This window comes from Gracilinanus agilis, chromosome 6 (assembly GCF_016433145.1).
Source record: "Gracilinanus agilis isolate LMUSP501 chromosome 6, AgileGrace, whole genome shotgun sequence".
In the NCBI taxonomy this organism is placed as follows: Eukaryota; Metazoa; Chordata; class Mammalia; order Didelphimorphia; family Didelphidae; genus Gracilinanus; species Gracilinanus agilis.
In genome coordinates, this window is record NC_058135.1 from 256,769,188 (window position 1) to 256,780,837 (window position 11,650).

Here is an 11,650-nt window from a genome sequence, read left to right on the forward strand (position 1 = left end):
ACCAATATTGCCTTGGGCTGCCAAGTCTCTACTTGATAAAGAGACCAGATATTTCCTGGCTGAGACAATTTCTGTCTTCTTCTGGTCTTCTAATGTTTTTATGAGAGTTAACTTCTTCAGGGAATGGTATTAGACTATATCCTTTCCTTTATCTACTTCCCATTTGAGAACCATCAATAACTTCTTTGGATGAGTCAGATTAGAATAGCTATCATAGTACACAGTGTCTTTCTATCTTAATTGGTTTTTACTACATGTGTTGATTTTGACCGTTGCTTTCATTAGTTGAGGAGTGTCCAGAGTCAGCTGGTTCTGAAATAATGTGCACTTTTCGTAACCAGTCATTTCCTATCAAAAAAGAGCCAGATTCATCTTTTTTTTTATTTTTGGTCATGCTATTACATACTCCCTTTCCATCTCACTTCTGCAAGACGATAGTGTTTGGCAGTTTGAATAGATCTTAGCCAGGCACGTGGTCTGATTTTATTCTATCAACATGAGCCTAAATAAAATATTAGTTTTCCTCATAAGCCTTTATCATTTTAAAAATAACAATAGTCATAATATAAAAGAGTGAACCTTTTGAGTTACCCATGAGCCTTCAATCTCCTTTGTTTCTTAATCTTGAGCCATAATTTCCAGCATGTTTTCTCTATGCTGGTCCCATAACCTGAAGCCTTCCCAACTGGGTAAAATAAGAATTCAGGGTCACACTTGTGGTAAAGCATGAGAGAAGCTTGTTAGTAAGGGACTCAATAATTATCTCTGTCATTGGTTCAGTTATGCTTGAGATTGGCCTGCTTTATCCTGAACTAGTTTGGTATTCCACACTTTCATATCTGATAACTAATAAATTATTTAGCTCTCTTAGTTTACTAATTATTTACATGAAGAATTTTTGAAACCTGAATGTTTTCTATTCTTGGGTCAGTAATTCGGGGTTCAGATTTTTGCATTTGTGTTTGCTCACAGCTTGGAGAAGAGAGTCAGGGAGATTGTCCATAAAGCCTTCTGGGATTGCTTGAGTGTCCAGCTAAGTGAAGAACCACCAACTTATGATCATGCCATCAAGCTTGTTGGGGAGATCAAAGAGGTGAGGAGGAAGAGAGAACTTCATCCACAACTCATAATTATAGTCAGATGTCATGTTTTCCCTCTGGGTTAAACCTCACTGAGTTCCTGGGCCAGAAGTTTTATTATGCCCATTTTACAGTTGAAAAGACAAAAGGACCATGAAGCTATATAACTTGCCAAAACATAGGTGAACATTGTCTCCATTGAACTATGCTGTCATGGTAGTCTCAGGGCCTCAAATGATAAATATATTTGCTAAAGCCATAACTGTGACTACAAACTAAGAAAAACATTACTGTGAAAGTAACCAAAATGTAGTTATTTCATTGAATTTTGATACTTTTTGGTAAAAGTAAGTAGTAAGCAGTAAAGCAAGAGTCAATGCATGCTTTAAAAATCCTAGATTTGGGATAATTGAGAGAAAAAGTGGAAGCTGTACTTTTCATCATAATCACCAAGAAGAGAAAGAACATTTTTTTGTTTACAAACTCTCAGTGTAAGAAGGGACCTCAGGTTATTTAGGTCTAACCTCCTTATATCAAAGGATCAGAAGAATAGATTTAAGAGCTAAAAGGACCTTGGAGATTCAGCCCAGTTCCTTAATTTTACAGATGTAAACTGAGGCCCAGAGAGGATGTAACTTGGCCGAGAGGTAGAGGCAAGATTCAGACTTAGGGCTTCCTGCCTCCAAAGCCAGTGTCTTTTCCGTGCTGGCTGGAGTTTTTTAAGTTAAGTGGATGAAATCTGATCTCCATTGCTCACCAGGGTGACTTATTGATTCTATCTCTGCATGGATCAGGGAGTTAAATAGCAAAGTATTTCACTATATAACTCCTAGTTAGTCATTATATGGATGATCGTGGAGTTCCTCTAGTTGGTCTGTGTCCAGTACACTGTCTGAGAAATGCTGATTAAGCTTCATTTTGCTTTCTCCTAGACCCTTTTATCTTTCCTGCTGCCTGGTCACAGTAGATTGAGAAACCAGATCAGAGAAGTCCTTGATCTGGACCTGATAAAGCAGGAGGCTGAGCACGGAGCTCTGGACATTTCTAGGCTGGCTGAATTCATTATTGGGATAATGGGAACACTCTGCGCCCCAGCCAGAGATGAGGAGATTAAGAAACTGAAGGGCATTAAGGAAATAGTTCCCCTCTTCAGGTACAAAATTGCCTTAATGTGAAACATTCTTTATGAAATACAGATCCTGTTTTTCAAGCTAGACGTGGAGAAGAAGAAAAGGAAGCCTCTTTTTTTCTTACAGACTGGGTATGCCAGAAAGTTCTCTTCTTTCCCTGTGGGGGAGCCATCTCATCTCTTCCCCACTCCTCAAGTGGAATGGAAGCTCTAGGAGGGCAAGACTTAGTTCGTATTTTGTTTTTTATCTCCAGAGCTTAGAGTAGTGATGGTGAAACTTCTAGAGACTGAGCGCCCAAACGGCAACCCTCATGCCAGATGGGCAGGAGGAAGCGCTCCCATTGGGCCGCTGGGCAGAGGAGCAGGTGATGAGAGGAATGTTCTCGGGCATGAGTGAAGAGGGGGAGGGGAGCAGCCCCTTCCTGCACACGGGCCATAGGTCTGCCAGCACGGGCCTCGCTCATTGTTTTGCCCATAATAGATGCCAAATGCCCATTGGATGGGATCAGAGTAGGCAGAGCTAATGAAGGCATCCTATGAAGCATTTTGCACCCTGACCACTCATTTCATTTCTTTTCTTTTCTTTTCTTTTCTTTTCTTTTCTTTTCTTTTCTTTTCTTTTCTTTTCATTTTCCATTTCCATTTCCATTTCCATTTCATTTCATTTTTTAAACCCTTAACTTCTATGAATGGCTTCTAGGTGGAAGAGTGGTAAGGGTGGGCAATGGGGGTCAAGTGACTTGCCCAGGGTCACACAGCTGGGAAGTGTCTGAGGCCGGGTTTGAACCTAGGACCTCCTGTCTCTAGGCCTGGCTCTCAATCCACTGAGCTACCCAGCTGCCTGGCCACTCATTTTAGAGCACCAACCTTTGCTTGCTTCCCATTTCTATCCCATATATTGGCCGTCATAAAAAATAATCATTTCCCTTCATCTGTCAGGAGAGATGTTGAGCCGTGAGTATCAGTCCGTCCACCATGAGATGTGGGCAGAGATCTCAGCCCATCCACGCCTTCTCGTCCTGTGTCCAGAGACAGGTTCTTCATTGACCCCATTTTTGCAAAATTCTGTCTTTTGTGTTTTAAGTTGGCATTAATAACAACAATTATATAGCTGAAAGTAATGATACTCCATTTAAGTATATGTTATAGTTTGTGGAGAGAATTCAATCTATTATCTCATTTGAGTCTCTCAACAACCCTACAAAATGGGTCTTAGAAGTATTATCATCCCCACTTAATACCTGAGAAAAGTGTGGTCCAGTAAAGCGAGTTCCCCAAAGGGACCAACTTCTCGGGGGGATTTAGATCCCCGACGGATCAGAATTGATCCCCAGGATGGGCCCCTCAAAATGGCGGGGTGTCTCGGCGGGGCCCCTGCCGAACCAAAGCAAGGAAGGAATTTCCCCTGGAGATTCCGGGGGAGATGCAGGTCTGAGAGTGGCTCCTGGCAGGTGGGCCGCAGGAAGGTTCACGCTGGGAGCGGGCGATCTCTCGGGCCGCCATGACGGGCCCATTTTCCAGATGAAGAGGAGGCTGAGGGAGATTCACCGATTTGCTCGCAGTTCAAACAACTTAAGAGGATCAGAGACGGGATGGGGAGCCTGAGCCGTCCTGACCGCCTGGCCCTCGGCTTCCGTCTGCCCCAGGCTGGAGCCGGAGGTGGAGAGAGGAGGAGCCAGCCGGGCTCGGCTGGGGCTCTTCAGGGAAGCCGTAAAGAAGCTCCTTCTGCAGCGCTGCCGTCAGGGATGGAGGAGGGTCTGGGCCGGGACTCCTCCGCCGGGGCTGGCCCAGACGCGCTCACCGAGGAGGAGGATGCTGTGTCTTTGGAGCCTGCCCAGAGCCGTCCTGGGCCTCGAGGCCGACGCGGCTCCCTTTTCAGCATCCCTGCAAGAGGCTCCCCGCGCCGGAGCCCTGGAAACAGCCCGGCATGGAGCGCCTTTCTGACCCGCAGCGGATCCCCCCCTCGGACCCAGAGCCATTCCGCAGGCAGCGCTCGGGCCCTCCAGACCCGCACAAGGACCCTCAGAGCCATTAATAATCCCGACCTTGGAGTCAGGAAACGTGTCCCAAAAGGCAGCAGGATTGCAGAGTTTAGTTCTGACAGGGCTTTAGTTGGGAGTTCTGGAACACTTAAAAAAATGTGTGGGTGGGTGGGTGGCTCAGTGGATAGAACTTGAGGCCTGAAGTCAAGAGGCCCTGCATTCGAATGTGGCCTCAGACACTCCCTTGCTGCGTGGTCCTGGACAAGTCACTTAACCCCGATGCCCTCATCCTCACCCCTTTTCTGTCCTAGAACTGATACTGAGACAGAAGGGAAAGGTTTAAAAAGAAGGTTGGTCATTGTATTTTGGGGTATTTAATAGGATTCGTTTCCTACGAGGGAGCTCGAGTGACAGGCAGACCCTGCTCTGCTCCGGCCTTGCCCCCCCCCAACCCTGGAGAGACGAGGAAGGCGCTGCCATTCCTGAGCGTCTCCCCCAAGACGCCCCGACACGCCGGGACTCCTCGTGCTGACGGGCCCCTCTCGGGAAGTCTTTGTGCTTTAAAACGAAACAGCCCGGCCAGGCACGCAGAGAGACTCCCGAGAACCCGGGAACGCTCGAAGCCCAGCCGGGAGAGCCTCGCCACGTCCGCCATGTAGTCCCTCCGAGGCCCGGGGAGGTCCCGGCGCTTCCTCTCCGCGGCCTCCTCGCCCGGGGGAGAAGGTCCCCCAGAGATGCCTGCCAGGTCGGCGTCCCGTCCCCTCGCCGTGCCGTCGGCCCTGAGACCCCTTTTCCTTCTGCCTTGCAGGGCGCTGTTTTCCGTGCTGGACCAGATGAAGGTGGACATGGCCAACTTCGCCGTGAGCAGCATCCGGCCGCACCTCATGCACCAGTCGGTGGAATACGAAAGGAAGAAGTTTCAAGAATTTTTCGAGAAGCAGCCAAGTAGGTGTCGGCCCTCAGGCCAGCTCGTGCTCTCCTAAAATGCCCGAGAGCTCCTGACTGCCCCGGGAGGCGGGAAATCTGGTTCCTTCTAGTTTCTTTTCTGGCCTCGTAGAGGCCGTGTGGGCCGCCTCCTCCCCAGACACCAGCCCGGAGGCCGACCCCTCGCTTGGATTCCCGTCACTCCCAGGCCATAAATGCATTTTAAAATACCTGAATTGTCTTGGCAGAGATGGTGGTATGGCCGCAGCCATCTCATCCCACACATGGCTTTAAGTGCCTCAGCGGGCGGAGCACCAGGCTGGCAGGGAGGAGGTCCTGGGTTCAAATGTGACCTCAGATACTTCCTAGCTGTGTGACCCTGGGCGAGTCACTTCATCCCACCTGCCTACCCCTCACAGGTCTTCTGCCTTGGAACAGATACCGAGTGTGGCTCCTAAGCCCTTGGGGAGCCTGTGTTCTGCTTTGAACACAGAGGCACACAGATGGATAAATACACAATATTTACAAAGAGCAGAATCAAGAAAGACTTCCTGTAAGAGGCAGCCCTGGGGCTGGCAAGGGACGGCAGGACCAGGGAAGAGAGAAAGCCGAGGCGGGCTGGGGCAGGGCCTGAGCCCGGCCTCCCCCCCCCCCCCCGCTCCCCCTAACTCGCTCTTCTTCCTCCCAGACGCCCTCGACTTTGTCACGAAGTGGCTCCAAGAGGCCTCCCAGGAGCTCGCTGGCCCTGCGGCGGCGCAGCCAGGGGAGCCCGGCTCGGAGGACGCGGCCGGCCCCAGCCCGGTGGCCATTCAGAACCACGCGTACATGAAGCTGCTCAAGTGGGACCATCCGCAGAGGCCCTTCCCCGAAGTACGTCCCTGCCCCGCCCTGGGCCACCGCCGGGGACTCTCCAGCCGGGATGGCTGGTGGGCTCAGAGGAAACCCGGAGCCTCCTTAGGCCGTCAGAGCGGCCCTGGAGAGAGCCCGGAGGGTGGGGGGCTGTGGAAGCCCCGGGCCGCCTCCCCTTCTTTCTAGGCTGGCGGGATCACCAGAGGTCTGCTTTGGGTAGAATTTGGGTAGATTCCCACAGAATCACAACCTGTTTAAAGACAAAAAACATTTCTAGGAAACAGAAAAGCGGTGGGGATTTTCTTTCATTAAGACTAAAATCAAGACGGGGAGGAACTAGAGGGCTCAATGGATGGAGAGCCAAGCCCAGAGACGGAAGGTCCTGGGTTCAAATCTGGCCCCAGACACTTCCCCACTGTGTGACCTTGGGCAAGTCCCTTAACCCTCATTGCCCAGCTCTTTCTGCTCTTCTGCCTTAGAACCAGTACACAGTATAAGGTGGAAGGTGAGGGTTAAAGAAAGATGAGAGAGGGAAGAAATCCCCCCAAATCTCAACATCTGTGAAACTCCCACAGTGATAGCAGCCCTGCCTGCACCCCGGGCCTTCCAAGAGCTGTGGGGACACCTGCGTGGGAGGGGGATCTTGGTGGGGATGAGGAGGGGGCAGGACGGGGCCAAAGGACTTACCTGATCATGGACGGAGTGAGGGGAAGAGGCGGGCTTTCGCTGATGACTTGACTCGTCACTTCAGAGGGACCCCCAGGATTATCTTTTCCTCGGGGACGTGACCTGACGTCTGCCTGTCGCTGTCCAGGCTCACAGCTCCTGGGTCAAGATTAGAACTCGGGTCTCGCTCACACGTTCCTGGAGCTCCTCCCCCTGTATTCAGGGCACTTTGGTGAAGGCAGAGACAGCCGGAGGAGCATCTTTTCCTCTGCTAAGTGTGCGGAGCGCCGGCCTCCTGGTTGAGCTTGGCAGACGGGGAAGCCGAGGCTGAGCGGCCTCCGCCCGAGCCACGGGCCGTCCCTTATGGGGCGGCTTCTGGCCTCCGCCTCGCCCAGGCTTCGGCCACTTAGAAGAGGACGTTCTGGTGGCTAGAAGGGCCCCATCAGGCCCTGTTGTGGCCGGGCCCAGGCGGGAGGCGCTCATGGCCGCCTGCTGTGTTCTAGACCGTCCTCATGGACCAGCCGCGCTTCCAGGAGATGCAGCAGGAGCTCGAGAGGCTCGTCGTGGTGGGGGCCACCTTGCTGGTCACGTACAGCGCCTCGGCCCCCGGCGTGTCCAGCCTGGCCGGCTTTGCCGAGAAACTCAAGATGGTCGTTCGGGTCCTGCTGACGGAGATGCACCTGCCGTAAGTGACCGCTTGGCCTTTCAGGAATCTGGGTCCGAGGGTGAGGGGGGACGCCTTGAAGGTGGTCCTGGGAGCCAACCTCGGGGAACCAGAGGGGTGATTCGCACTCGGGGTACAGCTCGCCTTTCCCTACCTCCACCTGGCCCCCTCCCTGTGCCCCCCTTCCCTCTGCCTCGCCCTCCCTCCCTGGCCCTTCCCTCTCTCGGGCATCCCAGGCGTCCCCCCATGCCTTCCCCCCTCCCCGAGGGAGCCCCTCTTCCCCCTCAGGGGCTGCTGGTGCGAGCAGGCGGGCGAATCTGGATGGAAGCCACGAAACCATCTTTTTCCTCTTCCCGTCTTGCCCTTCGGCTCTCGGGCCCCACCCAGAAAGCGGCGGCCAGTGGCGGGGTGGGATGCTGTTTGGGGATCCCCGACACCCCCGGCATACCAGATGGTGCTGGAAGCCCTGGAGGAAGAGAGGCTTTAGGTTCCCTGAAAACCAGCTCCGAGGACCCCCGTAATCCCGGAGCCCAGCCCAGGCCTCACCGGCTTCCTCCTGGCTTTGGGAAGAAGTGGACGGAGATGGCAGGAGGGAGGGGGGCCTCCTCCGCACTGATCCTGCCCCCCCCGGGGCCGGGGCTCTCGGCTGGGCCCGCCCGGCTCCTCCTCTCATCCCGTCCCTTTTCCAGGTCCTTCAGCCTGAGCGAAGCTCTCGCCACCATTGGGGAGAAGGTGTGCCTGGAGGTGAGCAGCTGCCAGGCCCAGTGCGGATTCCCCCCCTTCGGGGCCGACAAGGAGGTGGCCCTCAAGGGGCAGATCCAAGCCATCGCCAGCCCTGACGACCCCATCCGCAAGCTCGTGGGTATGTGGGGGGCATCGGAGGGAGAGGGGACCCGCCCTGTGGTGTCCTGGGTTCAAGCCACGTGGTAGGACCCCCCCCCCCCGTTCTTCATCTCTCACCTGTTGGGGGCTCCCTCAGCAGTGGGGGGCCCGGGGACCCCTTCTTCACATGATGTCTTTAAAGACGCAATAAAACACAGGATTACAAGAGAAACCACTGTGGAATAGGAGCGTCCCAGAGCCAGAGCCCACGGCCGGCCCAGGGCCCCCCGACCTGGGGGGCAGCCGGGGTGGCTCCTCTTCTGGGGACTGATTTTCTGGTAGAAGCCAAGTGGGGGAGGGACAGACGGGGGCCGTTTCCCAGCACAGCTCAGGAGGAGGAGGGAAGTTGGGGCTCATTTGGTGACGTTTCATACTTGGGTGAATCGAGTCTCCGCCTTTCAGAGGGTCCAAATCTAATAAAACACGCGGCCCGATGACTCGAGGCCGCCGCCGCCTGCCTTTGGAATGGCAGCCACAGGCTTGTTTAGGGAGGCCCATCGAGCGCGTGGCGGGCCGAGGCGCAGGCCCAGAGCCCGCTCCCGGGGCCGCCACGTGTTCTGCAGCTCTAGAGGGAGGGCTTCGCTCTCGGCCACCCCTGAGGCCTGCTCGCCGCCTCTCAATCCATGAACCTGGAGTGGCTCATGGGACCAGCACCTGCTTTGTGGGGATCAGAGACAGGAATGATCCCTCAGGCCTGGAGAAGCCATAAATGCCCACCCAGGAAGCCTGAAACTCCTTCAGGTACCGACGAGGTCGTCATTCTTCTTTTGAAAAAACAAACAGGGCAGTAACGTGACTCGGCGCATAGAGAGCCAGGACTAGAGACGGGGGATCCAGGGTTCAAATGTGGCCTCAGATGCTTCTAAGTTGTAAGACCCTGGCCAAGTCTCTTTGCTTGGCCTTTACCGCTTTTCTACTGTGGAACCAACGCACAGGGTTGATTCTAAGATGGAAGGTGAGGGTTTAAAAAAAAGAAAAAATGAACAATTGATGTCTTTGCCACTTTCCAGTGCTGGTCACAGAGCTGTACTTGAATCGCCATGGACCCTGCGGGCCTGGTCCTGCTCCATTTATCCAAGCCCTCCTGGTGCCACATGCACAGTTATGCTTTCTTCTGGGCCAGTGAACTTCCATTGCTTCCTTCAGTCATTCCCTCTTAGAGGGTCTCCTAGGGTTGGGCCTCCTCACACTGGGATGTTTTTTTTTAATCCTTATCTTCTATCTTAGACTCAGTTCTGTGTATTAGTTCTAAGGCAGAAGAGAGGTAAGGGCTAGGCAATGGGGCTCAAGTGACTTGTCCAGGGTCACACATCTAGGAAGTATCTGAGGTCAGATTTGAATCCAGGACCTCCCGTCTCTAGGCCTGGCTCCCAATCCCTTGAGCCACCCAGCTGCCCCCTTTAGACAACATTTTGGCATGTGTTAGACTTTCTCAGGCCTGTGGCCTGCATGGACTCCAGTAGAGGCAGTCCTGGATCAAAGGGCTATGAACCATTTAATCACTTTTCTAAAAACATTCCCAATTGCTTTCCAGGATGGCCAGACCAATTCACAGGTCCCCCAACAATGTATTGGTGTGCCTGTCCTCCCATAAGTAACATTGACCATTAATATCTTTAATCAAGTCTATAAGGTGGCATCTCTAGAGTGGTTTTCATTCCCTTTGTGTGTGTGTGTGTGTGTGTGTGTGTGTGTGTGTGTGTGTGTGTGTGTGTGTGTGTGTGGCTTGACATATGAGGCATTGGGACTGACGGAGAAAGGCTGTGCTGTTTCTGTTCTGAATTCCTGGGATGGCAGACTGCCAACTCTCTCCTTGAGTCTAGGCCAACACTGCCTGGAAGTGTGGCTCCTAAGTGTGTCTTCTGGTACTCTCCCAAGGGAAGACCCCAGTGGGGCTTTCATGTGGTACAGGTCCTGGCACTCGATGCCTGCTGTTGACGGCCCTTCAACTGGTTTCCTGAATTGATCTCTTGCACGCTGTTGGAAAGCATGCCCTGAACAAATCACACTAAATTTGATAATAAAAGCGATGTCTGTTTGTCTCCCTCTCAGGTGCCAGAATCCAGGGCTTCCTGGAAGCTTACCTAGTGTCTGGCCTCCAGAAGTCCCTCCCTGCCATTCCTGGCGGATTAGGCCCCATCCAGAAGGAACTGGAGGAAGTGGCCGTCAAGTTTGTTCGCCTGGTCAACTACAACAAGATGGTCTTCGGCCCTTACTACGACGCCATCCTCAGTAAGATGCTGAGCCAGGAGGGCTCCCGTGGCCCGGCCAGCTCATAGAGACCCCCCCAGCAGCAGTATTTATTTAGTCGGCTACCACCCCTGTTCTCCATGTAACGTTGCTTCGGAAAATGGCTTTCTCTGTAACACATTCCTCTTTCTCAGCATTAACTCTAGAAGGGAAAACGGGTCCCCGTAGACGAAGAGATGGAACTGGACGCTGAATTCTGCTCTGGGGGGCCACGCGTGTACCCAAGTGTATGTTTACAAGCCAAAGGAGCTTCCTTCTGTGGGAGCTGAGCCCATCGTCGGCCCTGTCGGAGGGTCCTGGTAGCCCACAGGCTCCGACGCTCTCCTGAGAGCGGGGCATTGGGGTAGCAGGTGGGGGAAAGTCAGGCGACCTTCCTGGAGCTTCTTCAGACGTGGCCCTGGAAAGCCCTGGGAAAGGACCTCTGGCAGGGCTGCGTCTCCGGGTTTCCTGCTGGCACTGGAATGATTCTCCGTTGCTAGAGAATTTTTTTCTGGTTATCAGGAGTTTGCTCTTTACCATAGAATGAACCCCCAGCGTGGATGGTGGCAGCTCGGCCCACGGGGCCTGGAGAACAGAAAAGACATTTCTTTGGTGTTTTTGAAAGCTTGGCATTTGTAGGGAGATTCATTTTTTTAGAGAGAAAAAAAGTCAATTTGATCAGAAGATGGACAAAAAGTGTGATTTTCACTTAAAGGCCAAGTTGAGATCCTATTGCAAGTCCAGTGGACAGGCCGGGAGGGAGGGCTGGATTTTCTGAGCTCATTAAATGCTCCTAAATTCTTGTGAATGTGAGGCTTTGTGGTACCTCGGCTTGTCCCAGATACTGGCCTAGCTCCCCGTTGTGTGGCGGGATGGAGTGTCCAGGGGCCCACCTGCAGGCAGGCCGAGGTGCAGAACAGGCCTGGCTCCTGAAGATCCCATCCAAAGGCAGCTTTTCAGGAAGGGTCTGGGAAATGGGTGCCCAGTAAAGGAAGTGCACGATTTGGGGCTAAATCGCACCGGGGAGGGAAAGTGCTCACCCCGCTGGACGGAGGGCTGAGCTGGCCCGTGGGAAGGAGGCAGGTGCTGCGGGAGGGTTGCCAGAAGAGAAGCGGATACCCGAGAGGACTGACACCCAACCCGCCGGGATAGGCCTAACCCTGCCCCTCGGCACCCGCACCGCACCGAGGCTTTCAGCCATTCCCAGGGTTTGCACAAAGCAAGAAGGAAGTAAACAAAACGTGAC

At 53.4% G+C, this 11,650-nt stretch overlaps 1 protein-coding gene across 1 annotated transcript in view; it reads left to right on the plus strand.

Annotated features, from left to right (window-relative positions):
• The window catches only part of TCP11L1 (t-complex 11 like 1), a 36,175-nt gene extending 25,087 nt beyond the window's left edge, over window positions 1–11,088 (plus strand). Inside the window, exons 4-10 of the mRNA XM_044680449.1 lie at window positions 973–1,093; window positions 2,012–2,232; window positions 4,999–5,135; window positions 5,803–5,984; window positions 7,133–7,314; window positions 7,983–8,155; window positions 10,228–11,088. Coding sequence (XP_044536384.1) covers window positions 973–1,093; window positions 2,012–2,232; window positions 4,999–5,135; window positions 5,803–5,984; window positions 7,133–7,314; window positions 7,983–8,155; window positions 10,228–10,454 — 1,243 coding nt within the window. The 3' untranslated portion in view covers window positions 10,455–11,088. The remainder of the gene's footprint in view (window positions 1–972; window positions 1,094–2,011; window positions 2,233–4,998; window positions 5,136–5,802; window positions 5,985–7,132; window positions 7,315–7,982; window positions 8,156–10,227) is intronic.
• The last annotated feature ends 562 nt before the right edge of the window (window positions 11,089–11,650 follow it).